The sequence below is a fragment of the Chionomys nivalis genome, chromosome 5 (assembly GCF_950005125.1).
Source record: "Chionomys nivalis chromosome 5, mChiNiv1.1, whole genome shotgun sequence".
Taxonomy (NCBI): domain Eukaryota; kingdom Metazoa; phylum Chordata; class Mammalia; order Rodentia; family Cricetidae; genus Chionomys; species Chionomys nivalis.
This window is the reverse complement of record NC_080090.1, coordinates 45,264,810-45,282,828: the sequence shown is the minus strand read 5'-3', so window position 1 is coordinate 45,282,828 and position 18,019 is coordinate 45,264,810. Positions and strand designations below refer to the sequence as shown.

Below are 18,019 nucleotides of genomic sequence, written 5' to 3'. Positions count from 1 at the left end.
ATTTGACGGTCGTGCCATGCTGTACCCGAGTTGTCAGTTATCACTGAAGAACAGCACATTTTCAAGAATGAAAAGGGACAGGACCACATTTTCTTCTCATACAGTATGTGTGTGGAGACTGAAAATGCCTGCAGCGCGTGTTCATCGTATCTGACGTGCAAGGATGGAATAGTTCTGACTTGCTAACTTAAAATGTATCGAGATGATGCAGAATGGACAGTAAGGTGCATGTTTGCCCACGTGACCTCCACCGCAGCAACATGCTGAGCCTTCCTGACTGCTCAGCAAGCTCCGTCTTCGTCCCACCTTATCCCTCCTGCCCGGTTATCAGGATGCCGAGAGCCATCACCATTCAATGGTTCTGCTGGATGGTGTGAAGATGCGTGTTGGTGAAGCTTTCTTCTCTGTCGCCTGTGCCAGGCTTTGTTTGTTCCCTGTTCATCCACACTCTGGGTGTCAAACATTTGCTTCACGGCTCTGTAGAATTCCACTGTGTGAGCACACCATGATGTATCTGCCTTTCTATATGAACACTTGAGATTTTTCCAGGTTTTAGTTATTACAAGCAGTATACAATAAACATTCTTGTACATATTAATATGATAGAAGGGAGAGGAGCAAGGGAGGATAGAGAAGACACTGCATGGGAAGGAGGGGACACACACACATACACACACACACACACACGGACATATGCACATGAGCCTTCTGGGCTACCAGGTGGCACACGTTATTTAGCTGTGGTTTGTGCTACCAGTTTTCTCAAGCCACTGGAAAAGGATGTGCTTAACTCATGAATAGAGTTTGTAAATACAAATTAACTACGCCCGCCCAGTTCAGACGGTGCTATCTGCTTCTCTTTTATTAATATTTGACATTTTAAGAGTAAATTAACTCTGGCACTAAAACTTGGCTGAGCCAAATATTGGGTGGAATTAAAGGTAAAAGGAGTCGGACAATATTTATAGCCTTAAATTCCATTAAGAAATTCCATTTAAAAAATCAGCTTCATGGAAGAGCATTAAACAGTTGGGACTTAATAAATTCTGCCACTGGGCGAATAGAGTGTTAGGAACCAAGGTTTTCAGAGCCTAGTTAATTAACAGTAATTTAGAAAAACGTATTAAGAAACTGGCTTGCTGTGGTTTTACAAAGGTGCTATTCAAAGCAGATGATGAAAATGGTCTTTGATTTGAACGAAGAATATTGTTCTGCTGAATAACTGGGGTTTATTGCTCCAACGCCTGATTAAAAACCACACCTTGATGTCCCTGGTCCCTGTCATTGTTTTTATGCCTTTTGTATTCTGCCATTATGAAGCATGGTTTGCTCACGTGACTAAGGAACAGTCTGAGGATGCCTTTACTGTAATTTCCCACTTCCCATCTGGAAACAGGAAGTTTCTCCGTTTACAAGGAACCTCAGAGCTGCAACCTTCCCAGACAGACACAGGGTCCCTGAGTCTAATGGGAACGCATCTCCCAGAAGCTGCCTGCCGTTTGCTCTGATGTACTGTCCCATGTTCCTTTTCAGTTGTCCCAGGGGTCTCCAGAGCCGATTGAGCCAAACTTTTTTACATCGGATTACCACTTACTGCGTCATTCCCTGGCTGCAAACAACTGGTCCCAAAGTGACCCCACAGGTAAAAGGGGTCTGGCTTTCATAAAAAGCAACAGCAGAGAGAACCATTTTGTGCCTACGTCCTAAAACACCACACATACACAGACAGTAGGGAATTGGTCTTCTCGAACACTGCGGTTAGAGGTAAAATGATACAGTGCGTAAAGATTCCTAGAGATCCTGCCCTAGCACAGGCAATGCCTTCTTTGCATTATAATTGACATTATAAACAAACAGCAGGATCTCTGTGTGTGAACTGTATTTTCCTTTTATTTTTTATTTTTTTGGTTGCCTTTTGAAGTCAAATGTCTGAGAGCATTTAGGAAGATAAAAAGCAGAAATGGCAGACTTAAGTATTCAAAATGGAGGCAGCTTGAGACATACCCAAAGAATCCACATTAGGCAACTAGATTTTTTTTTTCATTTTAGAATAATTCCACATAGGGATGCTGGGTAGTGTGAGGTAACAGACACAGAGTCTGGAAACGTGGACTTCAGATTCAGATCTCAGCTCAGTCATTTAGTCATTTAGATCCTAGACTCAAGTTCAGTGTCTCCTGTAAGATGGAAGTAAATATAAGAATAAGACTATAAGATGTGAACATGATAAACATTGTATAGTATTTGTATAGTCAATGTGACGTAACGAGAGCCACGCGTTTGGAGGGACTCAGCATGACCTTGTGATCTTTAAACCCTGGGAAGCAGCATCCCAATTCTTCCAAGATTTCAGAATTCCCCATCAGCTGCTGTGATGGTCCTGGACACAGTAGCCAGAAGCGAGACTTTAACAGTTAGATCAATATTTCATAGCTCGCAGAAGTGTTGCCTAAGAAATCATTTTTGCTTGTTGTCAAACTTTGTGAATGTGTATTCCTGTGATAAATCAAATCCCAGATGGATGCGGTGTCATTTAATCAGAAACCTGAGAAATTCCCAAGCTCAAGATAACAAAATATCTGAAGTCATTTGTTTTAGCAGCTGCTCCCAGGTTGGGCCAGTTTTGCCTGCTGGTCAAACTTCTCATCAAAGCAACCGAACTGAAGCGAACTCTGGTTGTAGTTTCTCGAAAGCCCAAGACTAACTGTTCATAGGTCTGCCTGACCCCAGAGCGGAGGCTTAGCCCCTTTCACAGGAGGCTTAGCAAAACCAGACACCAGAACCTGCTGGCACCACGGACAGGACCTTTAAACAAGGCTTTAAAATGAGCCAGGACTCTGCCTTCATGTCTTCCTTCAACTTCAACCAAGCTAATAACTCCTTCTCTTGCCTGTCTCCAGTGGGGCCTCCTGATAGGTCAATGCAACCTGACTAGGGAGAATTGACTATTGGTTTTGGCATTTCCCCAGTGGGTTGAGGAGCTCTGTATCTGGAATCACCGTTCACCTTAACACACTTTAACCTTACTTGGTTGGTTTACAGTGAGTCTTGTTCCTACGTCTTTGATTATTGCTTTTTAATGGCCTCACCCAGAGCAGAAAAACAAGGCCAAGACATTTTGGAATTTACTTTTATTTTTAATTAAATTTATTTTAATTAGTGTGTGTGTGTGTGTGTGTGTAGGTCAGAGGACAACATTTGGGAGTCCAGGGAGGGAACAAACTCAGGTCATCAGGCTTGAGAGGCAAGTACATTTACTTGCTCAGCCATCTCTCTGGCCTTGGAATTTGCCTTTGAGTCAGTCTTTCTAGATAAGAAACTGACCCTATTTTCTGCCGTTTAAGTATTAATTGCCAGTAAGGTGTAATGAAGACGGTATGAACCAAAGGTTGACTGTCTGTAACCGCTGTGTTTCAGGTCCGGCCAGCAGCCTGGAGCTGGAAGAGGGATTCACATACGAGCAGATGCAGGTAAGTATTTCTGCAGCCCGGGTGCTTTCACCTCTGTTGCTTTTAACTCCATATTAACTGGACTGCCCGTCAATTCCAGACTGTGATCGAAGAAGTCCTGGAGGAGAGTGGCTATTACAACTTCACAACTAACAGGTGAGAGTCAGGGTTGGCTTTCAAAAGTGAAGGATGAAGGGAGATGGTTGGACATTCGCTCTGCTTTATCCATCCTTGATTCTGGAAAGCTTTATTTCTACAAATTGATGTAAGACGCTTTTATATTTGCACTGAGTAGACACGAACATCGGGAGAATGTGCCTTTGCCAAGCTTCTGTGGAGACCTCATTCCTGTGTTACTACAATGAAGTGAAAGGTTGCTGCCTTCTACCCACTGGCTGCTTATTAGGCTATGAGTACGAGTCAATGGAAACATTTCTGGGTTGATTGGTTCCTTGAGTTAAATATTTGCTTGGGTCGTTCTAGAAGAGCAGGAAGCCCAGGTATCCATTGTTCTCATAGCCAAGCACACCATATTTTGGGTAACTTTAAGAGAAACTATTTAAAAACTATTTTAAAAACTTTTTTCGAGGCAGGTATCTCTGTAGCTTTGGAGCCTGTCCTGGAACTAGCTCTTGTAGACCAGGCTGGCCTGGAACTCACAGAGATCAGCCTACCTCTGCTTCCCTTCCCGAGTTCTGGGATTAAAGACATGCACCACTACCACTTGGAATAACTATTTGATAAATTTAAATATAGTTTAGAATTCTTGTAGTTTTACTGTTAGGCAAAGAGATACTGCGGTAATTTGAATGTATTTAGTTTATTTGATAGGTGGTTCTAGAAAACACTGACAAAGACGATGAAGTTAGCAAGACTTCATTGTTAAGCAAGTTTCCATATTGAGTGTCTGAATCTTGGGCCGCGGCACCACATTCTGAAAAGCTCTGTCAACAGTGTGTCTTGAGTTCTCCCTCTCAAAGGGAGGGAGCTGGAGTAGACACCTTCCCGCTTTAGTCGCTGCTGGTGGCCTTCCTCAGGAAGTGCTCATTCCTGCTGTTTCCAGCCTTCCTGAGCAAACACCAGAGAATTCAATGGAAAAGAAATCAGGTCCTGGCATTTGGGGATTGGCCAGCACTGTGGAGTACTGTGCATGGTGAGCTGTGGCCTTTGGTAACAGCAGCTGACAGAGATGTCCCTCTGTGTTCCCAAGCACCACTGTGTCAAAGTATCCACATCCAGAACATACCCCAGATGCTCTGGGCTCCCCCCCACAGGCTTCTCCTGGGGGAAGAACAGTTCTTTCCGCAGCCAGGAAAGCTACTTTGTGATGGCTTTCTTTTTTTTTTTTTTTTTTTTTTTTTTTTTTTGGTTTTTCGAGACAGGGTTTCTCTGTGGCTTTGGAGCCTATCCTGGAACTAGCTCTGTAGACCAGGCTGGTCTCGAACTCACAGAGATCCATCTGCCTCTGCCTCCTGAGTGCTGGGATTAAAGGCGTGCGCCACCATCGCCCGGCTGTGATGGCTTTCTAAGTTGTTCCAGAAGTGTCCCTTAAGGACAGTGATGAGTAGCCCTGAAAGCAAGGACTCAAGACCGTCTCGCTAAGGTCATTACGGAGAAATTCCTTTCTTCTTTTAGCTTGCTTCAGTCCTCTCTGTTCTCGTCTGCTCCCATTTCAGTGAGCCTTTCTTCTGAATCACACATGAGATTGTTCAACTGTTTGCTCTTTTGACTTGATAACATATTTCTAAAATATAACATTGCAAATTTAGAGGCTTGTGATGGGGGACCGCAGAGCCAAAATGAGTACTCTGGATCTTGCAAGGATACATTGTTGATAGAAATCAGGGTCCTTTCAGGTGCCCTCTGATACATTGTTGATAGAAATCAGGGTCCTTACAGGTGCCCTTTGATACATTGTGTATAGAAATCACAGTCCTTACAGGTGCCCTTTGATACATTGTGTATAGAAATCACAGTCCTTACAGGTGCCCTTTGATACATTGTGTATAGAAATCACAGTCCTTACAGGTGCCCTTTGATACATTGTGTATAGAAATCGCAGTCCTTACTGGAGATCTCCTCCCACCATCTGGAAGATGCTTGTATTTCACTGAAGTGCTGAGCATACAAGCCTTCCGTGGGTAGTGTGTATTTGTCTCTTCAGCATCTTATTATTTCAGGTGTCCTTGCTTGAAGTAGTGGGCCCGAGGCTGTCATTCTGCCACTGCTGTCATTTTGTGTGTATTTCCTCAGAGGCTCTGGAGCAAGGGAAGTGAATAGCTTCATGTTCTTGCAGAAAACCGAACAGTGTATCAATGAAAAATTAGGTGTGGGAGTTTACAGAGGCTCGCCATTGGCTTTATTGGGTTATTTAACGGTACCTTAATTCTAATCTGTGCCTAGCTGAGAATGGTAGACCTATACCAGATTACAGTTTAATGCTTCAGTGATTGGCCAGGAGAACTGTGTGTAAGTAAGGGAGAGTCTTCGATTCTAAGTGTGGGGAAGAGACAGCTCAGTGGGAGAGGGCTTGCCCTGCATGTATGAGAATCCCCAAAACTCAAGTTAAAAATAAATAAATAAAACAGGCATGGGGGCTGGAGAGGTAGCTCAGTGATTAAGAGTATTGACTGTTTTTCCAGAAAACTTGGGTTCAATTCCCAGTACCCAGACGGTGACTCCAGCTGTCTGTAACTCTAGTTCCAGGGAATCTGACACCCTCCTCTGGCCTCTGAGAACACGAGGCAAGCAAGTAGTGCACAGACATACATGTAGGCAGAACACTGTCCATGTAAAATACTCTGTTTTACAAAATTTAGAGATAAGGAAAACAGGGGTGGTAGTGCATGCTTGTAATCCTCGTGCCGACTTGTCCCTTAGGCTCACTGGCCACTCAGTGAGTTCCCGGTCAATGAAACCCTGATTCAGAAGTTAAAGGATATGGCGTCCTGGGGAAAAGAGTCACGGTGGACCTCTGGCTTCTCTAGATCTCTCTCATACATACACACAGAGACACATACACACAAATGAGAGATTATTAAAATAATAGTTATTGCATAATTCTCTACAATTGACAGGAAACCGAGATCATTTAAATTAATGACATTTTTGAATGTGCTTGTGTGTGAGAGAGAGAAAGCAGGGATGTTTGCGAAAGGTCAGAGGACGACTTTTAGGGGTCAGTTCTCTCCCTTGACCATGTGGGTCTCAGGGCTTGAACTCAGATTGTCAGGCTTGTCAGCAAGCGCCTTTCCCTCTGAGCCAGCTCACCAACCCCTCTGAACATTTTACAGTACTTTATCATGATAGCGATAGTGGAATGTTTAGAGAGACATATATAGAAACTAAAAAGCAATGCACATTGAATCCATTTGCATTGCTTTGCTTGTTCAGACTGATGAACATTTGATTCAGGTAGGTGAACACAGATGTCTTAGTTAGGGTTTCTATTGCTGTGAAGAGATGCTATGACCACTCTATAAAGGAAAACTCTACAAAAAAAAAACATTTAATTAGATAGTTTACAGTTTCAGAGGGTTTAGTACATCAACATAACCACAGAACATGGTGGCCTGCAGGCGGGCATGGTGCTGGAGAAGGAGCTGAGAGCAGAGAAGGAGCTACATCTTGATCTTCAGGCAACAGGAAGTGAATTGAACTAGGCACAACTTGAGCATAGGAGACTTCAAAGCCCGCCCCCACACTTCCTCCAAAAAGGCTACACCTCCTCCAACAAAGCCACACCTCTTAATAGTGCCACTCCCTGTAAATGGGGCCAGTTACATTCAAACGACCACAGTGTGATACAGGTGAATGTGATGCATGTACATGAGCATAGATGTTCATGTGATACTGGTGAAAGAATGTAGAAGTTCATGTGGTGTAAGCTACCACATGGTGTTGATTTTCCACCATGAAGAAACACTAGTTTTTGCCGTACTCCTCAGCTGAGAAGAATCCTATCACCAAGTTTCAGCAAAAGGTCAGCGCTCTCTAAAATTTCCTATTGTATTAATTAATTTCTATTACTTGTGGTTTATTTATTATACCTATTTCTTCAAGCCAGAGCTACTGAAATTTGTCAGTTGGACAGAAATGTTGATTCTATGACTTCTCTTTCCACTTCTAGACCTTCTAGATCTCACTCTTATCCGTGGGGGACCACCAAGAATTACCCAACCAAAAGATAAGAGCACTGCTCTGGAGCGGATGGAGTTTCCCAGTCAAGTTCAAGTTCTAGGCTTCAGCTAAGACTGCAAGATGCCTGGGACTGGCTGCTGCTAGGATGGCATAGGAAAGACCAAGTCACAGTACTGCAGGAGTTGCTCTTGTTCTCTGACAGGGGTGTGTGGTAGCCACAGTGCTGGGTCTCTGTCCCCTGTGTGCAATACAGGCCAGCAGTGTGCTTCTGGGAGAAAACACTACAGAAGGGCTCCCAGGAGAGGGTTGGGTGGAGCACAGAACTTTCCTCAAGGTTAATCATAAAAAAAAAAAAACTTATATTTTTCAAAGGAACATTTTATACTCACAATTACTAAAACTATGCTTAAAATATGTAGCCTTGCATGTACACAGATAGTTTTAGATAAAAAAAATTACATGACCCTGAGCAAAAGATTATGTATTCCATTGTGTTCACCACTGTTAATCTTACAAGACATTCAGAATATGATAGTTTGTAAATGAAATGATTGGTTCTCTCTGATCCACATGGATGCTAGAGGTTCCGAGACGTGACACAGTGCAGACAGTATTTGTAACCTTGCACACATCTGGGAGCAGCTGTCATTGTGACCTTGCACACATCTGGGAACGGCTATTACTGTAACTTTGCACACATCTGGGAACGGCTATTACTGTAACTTTGCACACATCTGGGAACGGCTATTACTGTAACTTTGCACACATCTGGGAGCGGCTGTCATACTCTGATTGCAGCTTGACTAGTAGAATCTACTGGTGTGTAACGTGTGTGTGTGTGTGTGTGTGTGCACATATGTCCAGGGAAGAAGGGAGGTCTGATGAGTTGATACTTTGCTGCTGATCAAGCTTGCAGTGTTTCTAGAACACTGAAGAAGCCATAGACCACGGAAGATATGACAGCCCTTATTCTAGACCTTACCAAATTACCTGTGTGTAAGATGGACGTTTATCGTTTGGGAATGCCCCCAAAGTCATAAAATAAAATAGAAATTCCTTTTTTATCCATTGAGATGGTCCATGGAAAGAGGAATCCGAATGCCAAATAGCATCCTGTCTCTAATGAGAGAGTTTTTCTAGACCACTGGGTTCAAATCCTTCCTCTTAAACTGGCTTCTGATAGCTCTAGTCTAGCACCAGCCCAGACTGTACATGTCCCCACTTCAGAAACAATTCATTGCATGCAATTAGCAAACTGGAAGATGAAATTACACGTTTAACTTCCCATTGATTTCTGTTATCTAAAACTGATGTGTTTTAGCATGATTGAATGGTATAATATATTGGCAGTCATTGAGACACACTATAACCTTCTTGAATAGTATACAAATCACTTAATGTGAATTCATTCTATTTTTTAGAATTAGCATGTTTTACATTTGAATTAATCACAATTCTCTTTGGTCCTAGACTAACTAATGCCTTTCAGGGTTACTAATGAGTGTTTTCTTTCTTTAAGCAAAGAGAACAATTAAAATACAGTGTCATTTTAAATATTAAATGCAGTGATGAAAAATTTCAGTTTCAGCTCTCAAAACAATTCTGTCTGTACATGGATTTCACACACAGAATCTAAATGCTGTGACTGATTCTCTGAAGCCAAGTTTTCTTTGTGTCTGCACAGTCATTCTGAAGCTCACCTGATGTATGTCAGGAGGCCTAGAGGGGGTATGGACTTGAGACGCCCTACATAGAATGTACTAAGCTGTGGGGTGAATGTTTAAATAGTCAAATTCTTTCTCAAATGGTCATAGATAGTAAATAAAAAGACTAGCACCCATTGCCTTGGTAAAAGAAGAAATGTTTAATTGAGGTATTTTTCGATGGGTACAGTCTACTGACAGAAAAGGAAAAGATACACAGTTTCTCCGTATCTCTTTTAGGTTGTGGGAATGGCCTTTACCACAAAACAAGCTGATAAGATTAGCAAAAAGAAGCCAGACATAGCCCTGTCCCAACTGCTCAGGTTCAACTGGGCAGTAGCGGGGTGGTCTTGCTAAGGTGCAGGCTGTGTGTGCTCCCCTCGAGTTCAATGACTCATCCTCCATATGTAAGGAAATCCTGGAATGAAGCCTTTCCCCAAGCAGTGAAGTCAGCCTTTCCAAAGCGCTCTCTGTGACCTCAGACGAGAACAAGAACTGTAGTTTTGTCTTGATCAGCTGAAATGTCTTTAGGGCAAAGCCTTGGCTGCTTGATATTAACGCGCCTCATAATCTCTCCTTGATTGCATTTCCATCTTTTCTTTTTGCCTTTTATAATTTTTAACGATTTGTTGTACAATGAAATCCTGTAAATTGTTGAGTCCATCTCATTCTCAGTGACCGAATATGGTACGGGGTAGAATCTGAATTAATCTCTTCGTGGAACTTTCGATCACACATGCTCCGGCTCATTATGCTTTGACCAGCAGCTCCTTCTGCTTATCTTGAAACCACCATGCACTCCTGAAAAGAAAAAGGTCCTGTTCTCAGGAAACTGGTGGTAGCAAGTTTTTGTCTTTGTCTTGGGGAAGACGTACAGTCCCTAAGGGATGAACACCTCAGGAATAGAGAGGGACAGACAGATAGACACAGCTGAGGGAGGCATTTCAGAAAACACACAGACACAAGTCCACTGCAGGTAGGGCTTTTTTACGAAGCTTATATAAGTTAAGGTCTTCCTACATAAGTGCCACCTGGAGCTCATTAAATGCAACGACTTTTGACACCCAGGGACAAATAGGGAGCTGGATGATGATGTCCAGTTCCATGATATCACAACTTATTTTAAACTTAATTTTAAGATTTGTGAAGGCAATAATAGTGACTAGTCAATTCTATCAGTATTAATATGTGTAGACCATACACACACACACCCTTTATTGTCTCTCTTCCTTTCTGAAATTGCATGAAATGAACATGCTAGATTCCTTCAGAAATACCCACATCTTCTGTCCTTCTGAAGGCAGAAAAAATTGCTTTTAAGCAGCTTTGACTATTCACCTCTTGCTATTTGAAAATGTTGTTTTTCATGAGTACCCATGTCACCTGCTGGGCAGGGCAAGGCCACCTGGGTGGGACAGCCTCTTCGCACCCAGAGCTTGCAGCAGTGTGTGCAAGCCGGAGGCTCCTACACTCTGACTTTAACCCCGTGTGAGATTCTGTCTGATCATCAAATCTTTACGTTCTGGGCCTGGAGGTGATATGCATTTGTTGTCTTATGGATGTCTTAATGCACCTTTGGTACGGAGTCACAGCTTTGGGTAAACTTTTTAAAATTAACGTGCTGCTAGTGCATGCCGCTGTTAATTGATGTTGTTATCCATGTTGTCCACGTGGATAGTAAGTCACGTGTGTCTCAAGGAAGCAACTTCATGGTGAAGAGACTCAGGTTAAGGTGCCGGCTGTAAACATAACATGCAAGTCACATGTCCCCATGCCTGTTTGTACGCCGCTGGTGTAACTTTGAGGCTTGTAAGTGGGACAGGAAAGATTTCGCAGCTTTGACGAGGTGACAGATGGATACTGACAGTGCATGCATTCTTTACGTCTTTGGACAGCAGTCATTTGCAAGAGTGAGGATGGTACACTCCGCAGTCCCCGCAGCCTCTTCCCGTGGGGAGATGGATGCCGTACTTGGCCTCTGGGCAGTGCTCGGCTACGATCTTGAGATGATTACGTTCAGTCCGTGCTGCAGAGGTGGCACGCCTTAGCTGAAAGCGGGCAGTTATTTTTCTGAAAGCCGGACACTCCCCTTTCTTCTCATCGTTATCCCACGAAGCCAGCTCTGCTCTGTATCCGGCTCCTGTGGCCAGAACTCAGAAAAGCACACACCAGCAATGCGGCTGCTCTATGAACCATTGAAGGTAGCTTATCTGTTTCCCCTACATTATGGAAAATCATACCTAGGAGACACGTGAGCTTTAGCTAAATTTCCTGCCACGCTCACCTCCCACTTTAATGGATCTGAGCAGAAACCCCACCTTTAGGGGAGCCTCATGTGACACACAGTGTTTGTGAGAATCCAGAAGTCCCGCCTTACAAAGATGACTGATCACCCAAGGAAGTCAGTCAGTTCCCAGTAGTTGGAGGGCACAGCGTTCCCAGGGTAGGGCGTCTCCCAGAAGGGTCTCACTGAGGAGCAGTTGTCAGAGTGAAGCCTCGAGGTAGCTCCAGAGGCCCAGGTGATCCCTGCTGCTGGGTCTCCTGGGATAGCAGCTGTGCATGGTCACAGCAAGCTGGCCACCCAGACATCAGCAGAGTCCCCCTTAAAGTCCTGTGACATGCTGGTGGCTCCTCGGAGCAGGTCCCTGTGAGGCATAGAGGCCTTGCTCTCCATGTAGGTTTGCTGATGCTGCCACCACTCCTGTTTTTTAGTACGGGGACTGAACCCAGAGCCTGGCATGTACTAAACAAACACTTTGTTGCTGAGCAAGAAACAAACCCCAAAGCAGCATTTTTATCTGCTTGTAAGTGAACAGGGCTGTGCACTGGGGCCCAGTTTTCTTCCCCTTCTTCCAACATGTGCTCATTTAATCCAATGATGAAAATTTTAGAAAACAATTTGGGAAGAATTTGAATGGGTCACTGCAGAGACCCATGTGGGAACAAGGATGCTCAGCCAGGTCAGGAAAGGGACCCTGCAGGAATTTTCCTATTTGTCAGCAGCTGCTTGATGATTAACTCCGGAAAAGATCCCACCATTTTATTTTTCCAGATTGGTAAACCAAAATCCATAGAAGAAAAATCTTTTCAGAATATTTTACTTGCTGACGTTTAGTGGCGAAAATCTGAGTCGTTAAGACCTCCCGAACTCTGTAGCTCCCAGTGGTGATCCAGCAAAGACTGAAGAGTGGTGCTATCCACCCTGAGGAGGTGGAGCTTCTGCTCCCTGGCAGCACAGAGCTGTTCCCTAGAATGGCCCTGTGCCCAAGACAAAGGTTTGTGCCTGCAGCATGCACGAACCCTCCCAGTGTACCTCATTCTCCTCGGTCTCTGAGACAGGATCTTGTTTTGGCCTACCACCTTCCATCCAGATCACCCCAGCCTTGCAAGTCCTCAGTGTCCTCCTTCCCACCTGAGGAACAGACTGTGATCCTCCTGAAGGGAGCCTGCATTTTAAGGGGATGCCAGCAGCTCCACTGTTATGGAAGGCAGCCAGCGAACATGCCTGTTGGCTGTCCCCCAAAGCTCTCTGCAAACACTGAGTCTCTAATACAGCCACAGGGCCATAGACTGAAAAAAGGGAAGAAATGCTTCTATCAGAGTCACATGAAGGATGAAAGCAAATGCTATTTTTTTTTTGCTGTTGTATAAATGTGCTTTGTAAATGGCTAAAGAAAATAAACATGTATTTTCAAGTTATTGGAAAATAATTTTGCTTTTGTGGAGGGTAAGTGACATTTCTTTTTTGGCTAATTCTTTTTTGGTCATTCTCTCCTTTTGTGTTTTTAAGTCTCCCACTTCCTCCCTCCCCTCATCCCCTCCCTCCTTTTCTTTCTGAGACCATCTCACTAGTTAGCTCCAGCTGGCCTGGATCTGACAGTGTATCCCATGCTGACCTCAAACCGCCGACCCCAGCCTTCCCATTGATGGGATTACAGATGTGCATTATGGGATTACAGATGTGCATCACCACAGTCAATTCTACGGGAGCTGCCATGGATATTTGTAAACTGTGTGGATTCCCATAGTAATTAACCCACTGATACAAATGTTGCATAAGGGCTGGCAGGTAAACTGGTGCTTGCTGCTAACCTGGACCCCAGGGGACGCAGGGTCGAGGGACCCGCATTTCTCCCATTCCTTCTCCTCTGGATGTCTCCAGCAGTGTCTCTCCAGCAAACAGACGTATCGATGACAACAGTAAGGACCAAACAGAGAATTCAGGACCTCTTTGTCAAGCTGCAGAGTATGTCATGCTCTCCCCATTTTCCCCAGGCCAAGCAAGTCTCATGATCAAAATTGTCTTGGGTGTGGAGAAATGGGTCAAGCTCTGGTTGCTCCGTGACAGTCGCTGTGGCCGAGCACTTTGAAGCAACATGGCTCTATCTTTGTCAGATGGCTAAGCACAGCTCAGCTGATCCTCTGCTAAGTGCCACTGCCAGAATCAAATACTAACTAGTGTCAGGACCCCACCTGCCCCATGCGTGAGGTCATTGTCACTTTCTGTACTCTGGGGACTGTACAGATCCTGCCACTTGGCTCAGTCTACAGACAGTTCACACCAAGATGTCTGGCATGCTCTGCGGTGGGCCAAGATGGTGTCTCACCAACAAACTAAGAATACGGATCGCACTGCACTGTTGCCATGGTGAACAGGAATGATGAGGTAGTCTACAGGACCAGCTTAGCAACCCAGGCTCTTTACCTGCAGTGAGGTACACACATGCCCTGCTCCAAACATAGCCACCAGTCCAGCAACTCGCCCTTGTAATCAGATGCATCTTAGACTGTATTCTTGATCTGGGCGCTGTGTGATGATGCAGCCTCGACCAGTTGAGGTGCATGCGTGACAAGACAAACTGTGTCTTACAAGGGAACTCTTAGAGAAGATCCTCCTGCCATCTCCTGCCTATGCATCGTTGGGAGAGGACATGCTCAATAAAAAACCCTGGCCCCCAGCAGCTACTCCTCCTCCTGGACGCACAAAGGAAGCCCTGGGAAGAAGTAATCGCTAATTCTTGATTCATCTCCATTAGAGGCTACTGCTCTCTGGGAAGCATACCTACCCTGTCCATTCATTTGTTGGCTCCCTTCTCAAATTTCCACTGCTTAGCTATTTGTGTATGTTTCTTCCATGAACATACACACACACACACGCATGCACGCACACACACACATTGGGAACACCAGGTCCAGTCAACAACCATCAGTAACAGTGCATGGGCACAGATTAATGATTCTGTCTCAGAATGCACTACCAAAGACTACAGGCAGCAAGGGCCTGATGTCTGTCCTCAATACAATAATCACAGTATACATATAAAGTCACCTAAAGCCCCGAGTCCCCTAAATGTGTGTGTCCGTGCTATAAAAAGGGAACATGATTAAGAATTTGGCTCCTGGACTTGGATTCAAATGCTTGTTCCCTGATTTCCTACACAGACTTCAGATCAAGGGCTTAACTGTCCTAAACCTTGTGTGTTGATGAGAGGTCGCTTGCTCTAGGAGAACTTACTACAGGTCCCCAAGAGACTCAAAACAGGCTAGAATGTGGAGAAGACACGCTGGTGAGAAGGTCGAAACTCTCACTCCTGCCTCAGAACACTGGGTATCCATGTATCCTCCACACCATAGGTGAATCCCGCGGGGTCTGACAATGGATTAACTCAGTTTTCTTCCCTGCCTGTAGCCCAGAGTCTCACCCATTCACTCCAGTCCTGTCTAAGGCCATGGACACCCTGCTCAGGTAAGGTTAATTTCTCATGTATGTTGTACAGGGGGTGGGGGTGGGAGGGAAGAATTGAAAATGACATTAAATGGACTGGAGGTGGCTAGTGGGGACCAGGGATCAGGTTGGGGGTGTGGAGGGGGAGAGGACTGGGAGAGATGACTGGAAAGGGGGGCATTTCACAGTGAGGTGGAAACCTAGTGCATAGGAAATTCCCAGGAATGTACAAGGCTCACCCCAGCTAAGATGCCTTGCAATGAAGGATACATAACCTGAACTAATCTTCTCCTGTGACCAGGTGAGACTTCCAGTGGAGGGACTGGGACACAAAGCCAGATGCATAACCTTTGACCTACAGTCTGTCCTCCCTATGGGATGTGCTGGGATAAGGGTGGCACAGAGATTATGGAAGTGGCCAACCGATGACTGGTCCAGCTTGAGACCCATGTCACGAGAGTGAGCCCATCCAGACACTGCCAAAGGATGGATGGCCCAGAATCCTAGGATAGAACCAAACACCATCTGAGAAACAAAGCATGCTCAAACAAAACAAAACAAAACAAAAAACACTCTAAAAAATACAAAATGAGGACAGTGAGTGGTGTGACTATCTATACAAGAGCGTACAACCTGTGTGGTTAGATACTTTGGGGACTCCGTCCTTGGTTCGCTAGCCCACTTCTATTCTTGGGAGTGTTTCTCCCTTCAGTAATAAGCTGACTATTTCTAGTCTTTGCTCAATAGGCCTGACTTATCCATCTTTTGCCCTGAAGGCTGCTGGGATTTTCACCTGACTTATGCTGTGCTTTTATCTTCTATTCCAGGAAAAATGTCCTTGGGCTTCCTTATAAATCTGTTGTTTCAAAATTGTTTTATTGCCGGGCGGTGGTGGCGCACGCCTTTAATCCCAGCACTCGGGAGGCAGAGGCAGGCGGATCTTTGTGAGTTCGAGACCAGCCTGGTCTACAAGAGCTAGTTCCAGGACAGGCTCCAAAACCACAGAGGAACCCTGTCTCGAAAAACCAAAAAAAAAAAAAAAAAAATTGTTTTATTAATGGTGCTAAGATCCCCAAAAGGGAACGTCAGCTTCCCCAGTAAAGGTTACCACTTCAATTTAAACTGCTCTGACAACCGCATCTGCTGAGGGTCATGCATGGTCAACAGCCATGGTCTATGGCTATGGTTTAACAGTTGTATGCACAGTTCAGGACCAGAGACAGCTTACTGAGTCTCTAGCTGCTGGCCACACAATTTTAGTGTCCTGGCTTTTTAACCCTTATCAGTGTGCTAGACACACCATAGCAGAAAGGGCTCTGAACAACTGACTAACGCTTCTGTGTCATGGACCAGTCCTGCAGGGAACGCTTAGATAGAGGCCTGGTGAGACTTCACTCTGCAAGATCAGAGAAGAGCCCAGTGGCTCTTCAGTGTGGAAGAACACAAAGGGCCAGCCCGAGGTTCTTAGCTATCTGAAGACTATATCAGAAGATCCTGCTTGGCAGAAAGATGGCCTGGGTTGGGGCTCTTTCTTGACTATACTCTAGCAATTCGCTCTTTGCTATGGCCTGTCACAATACAGTTCTTTCAGCTTCTGATCTGGATGAAAATGACAAGCCGGGAGGTTTTAAGAATGCCTCTGTTACCTAGCCTTTAGAAAATTTCTCTCCAGAGTGCTATCGTTTAGAGTAATGGATCCATTTCTATTTTTCATTCCCACTCCTCTAAGGAAAGATGAATACAATATGAGAAAAGGGGACAATGACACTAACCGTCTTGTTATCTGGAGCGTTTTTTAGGTTTTCATGCTTGTTATTTTTTAAGGATGTTTTCAGCCAGGCGTGGGGGCGCACATGCAAAATCCTCGCATTTGAGGCAGGAGACTCTGGCATTCAGGACCATAGCTACCTGATGCCATTTTCGGTGACACGTCCTCTCAAAACATGCAACGATACACGCTTTCTCACCTGACTTTTCCTACTTGTCAATAGAATGTGGGCATCTTGTATATCAAGGAAACCTTGATCTACATGTGGTTGTAACAAACTATGGCCCAAGGGTGGAAACCCAGTCTACTTTTGTAAATAAAGTTTTATTGAAAAACAGCCTTACCCGTCTTTATGTGTTACCTCTGGCTGCTTTTGAGCCACAACTGCAGAGCTGAATAATTGCAATAGAAACCTGCCTGACTCAGGAAGGATAAAGTGTTTACTGTTGTTAGCCTCAAGAAAGGCGACCTCTGGTGCCTAAGCAACAGGTCACATTTTGATACTGGAGAAACATTCATCATCAGGGTCTTGTCAGTCTTGCCATTGCCCAGCCAGTTCCTATGGATGGATACTTTGGGTCACTTTAGATTCTGTTTAGATTGATGCCTCTGCAAGAGACTCAGGGCTGGACATCTCACTGCTTATATCTTTGTCTTCTGTAGAGAAACACTCTAAGGATTAGCCTTGCTAGGGCTAAAGGATTTAGGCTCACTGAAATGGACAGTTTACCTACTCAGTTCTCCTTCTTGTATTCCGCAAGGCCCTGTTCCCATAGCAGAAGTGATTTGAACTACACAGACTGCCTTGGGCAGCCACGTCAGCAGCCTTAGGAGCCGCTGGACCAAGATCTAGGTGGTCTAAGTCCCCATGGTTTTGCTCTCTACTCTAGTTCATACCACAGTCCTCAGGAACACTCCCTATTTGCCTGTTTTCATTCATACATAGTGTGTATTTGTTTGATTGTGTACGGGTAGATAGATGTGTGTGTGTGTCTGTATGGAGGCAAATGGCTTTTCCACCTCACTTACTTCAGAGGCAGGGTCGCTCAGTCAAACTCAGAGATCACCAAGCTTGCTCTGTGCATCTCTGAAAATGGACAGGATGTTGGGTGTTAGGGTTATGTAGCTGACGTTGGCCTTGCATGCGCTGTGGTCCTCCCACCTCGGCCACCCAACACCTGGGATTACAGCTGTGACCCCTACCCAGTTCTTTTACCTTTGAGACAAGGTCTCG

The 18,019-nt window shown here is 44.8% G+C and overlaps 1 protein-coding gene across 1 annotated transcript in view; it reads left to right on the top strand.

The window, feature by feature from the left end:
• Positions 1-12,894, top strand: part of Nek10 (NIMA related kinase 10) — a 181,546-nt gene extending 168,652 nt beyond the window's left edge. The window contains exons 33-36 of the mRNA XM_057769925.1: positions 1,534-1,642; positions 3,418-3,470; positions 3,550-3,605; positions 7,579-12,894. Of these exons, the coding sequence (XP_057625908.1) occupies positions 1,534-1,642; positions 3,418-3,470; positions 3,550-3,605; positions 7,579-7,639 (279 nt within the window). The 3' untranslated portion in view covers positions 7,640-12,894. The remainder of the gene's footprint in view (positions 1-1,533; positions 1,643-3,417; positions 3,471-3,549; positions 3,606-7,578) is intronic.
• Positions 12,895-18,019: the final 5,125 nt, after the last annotated feature.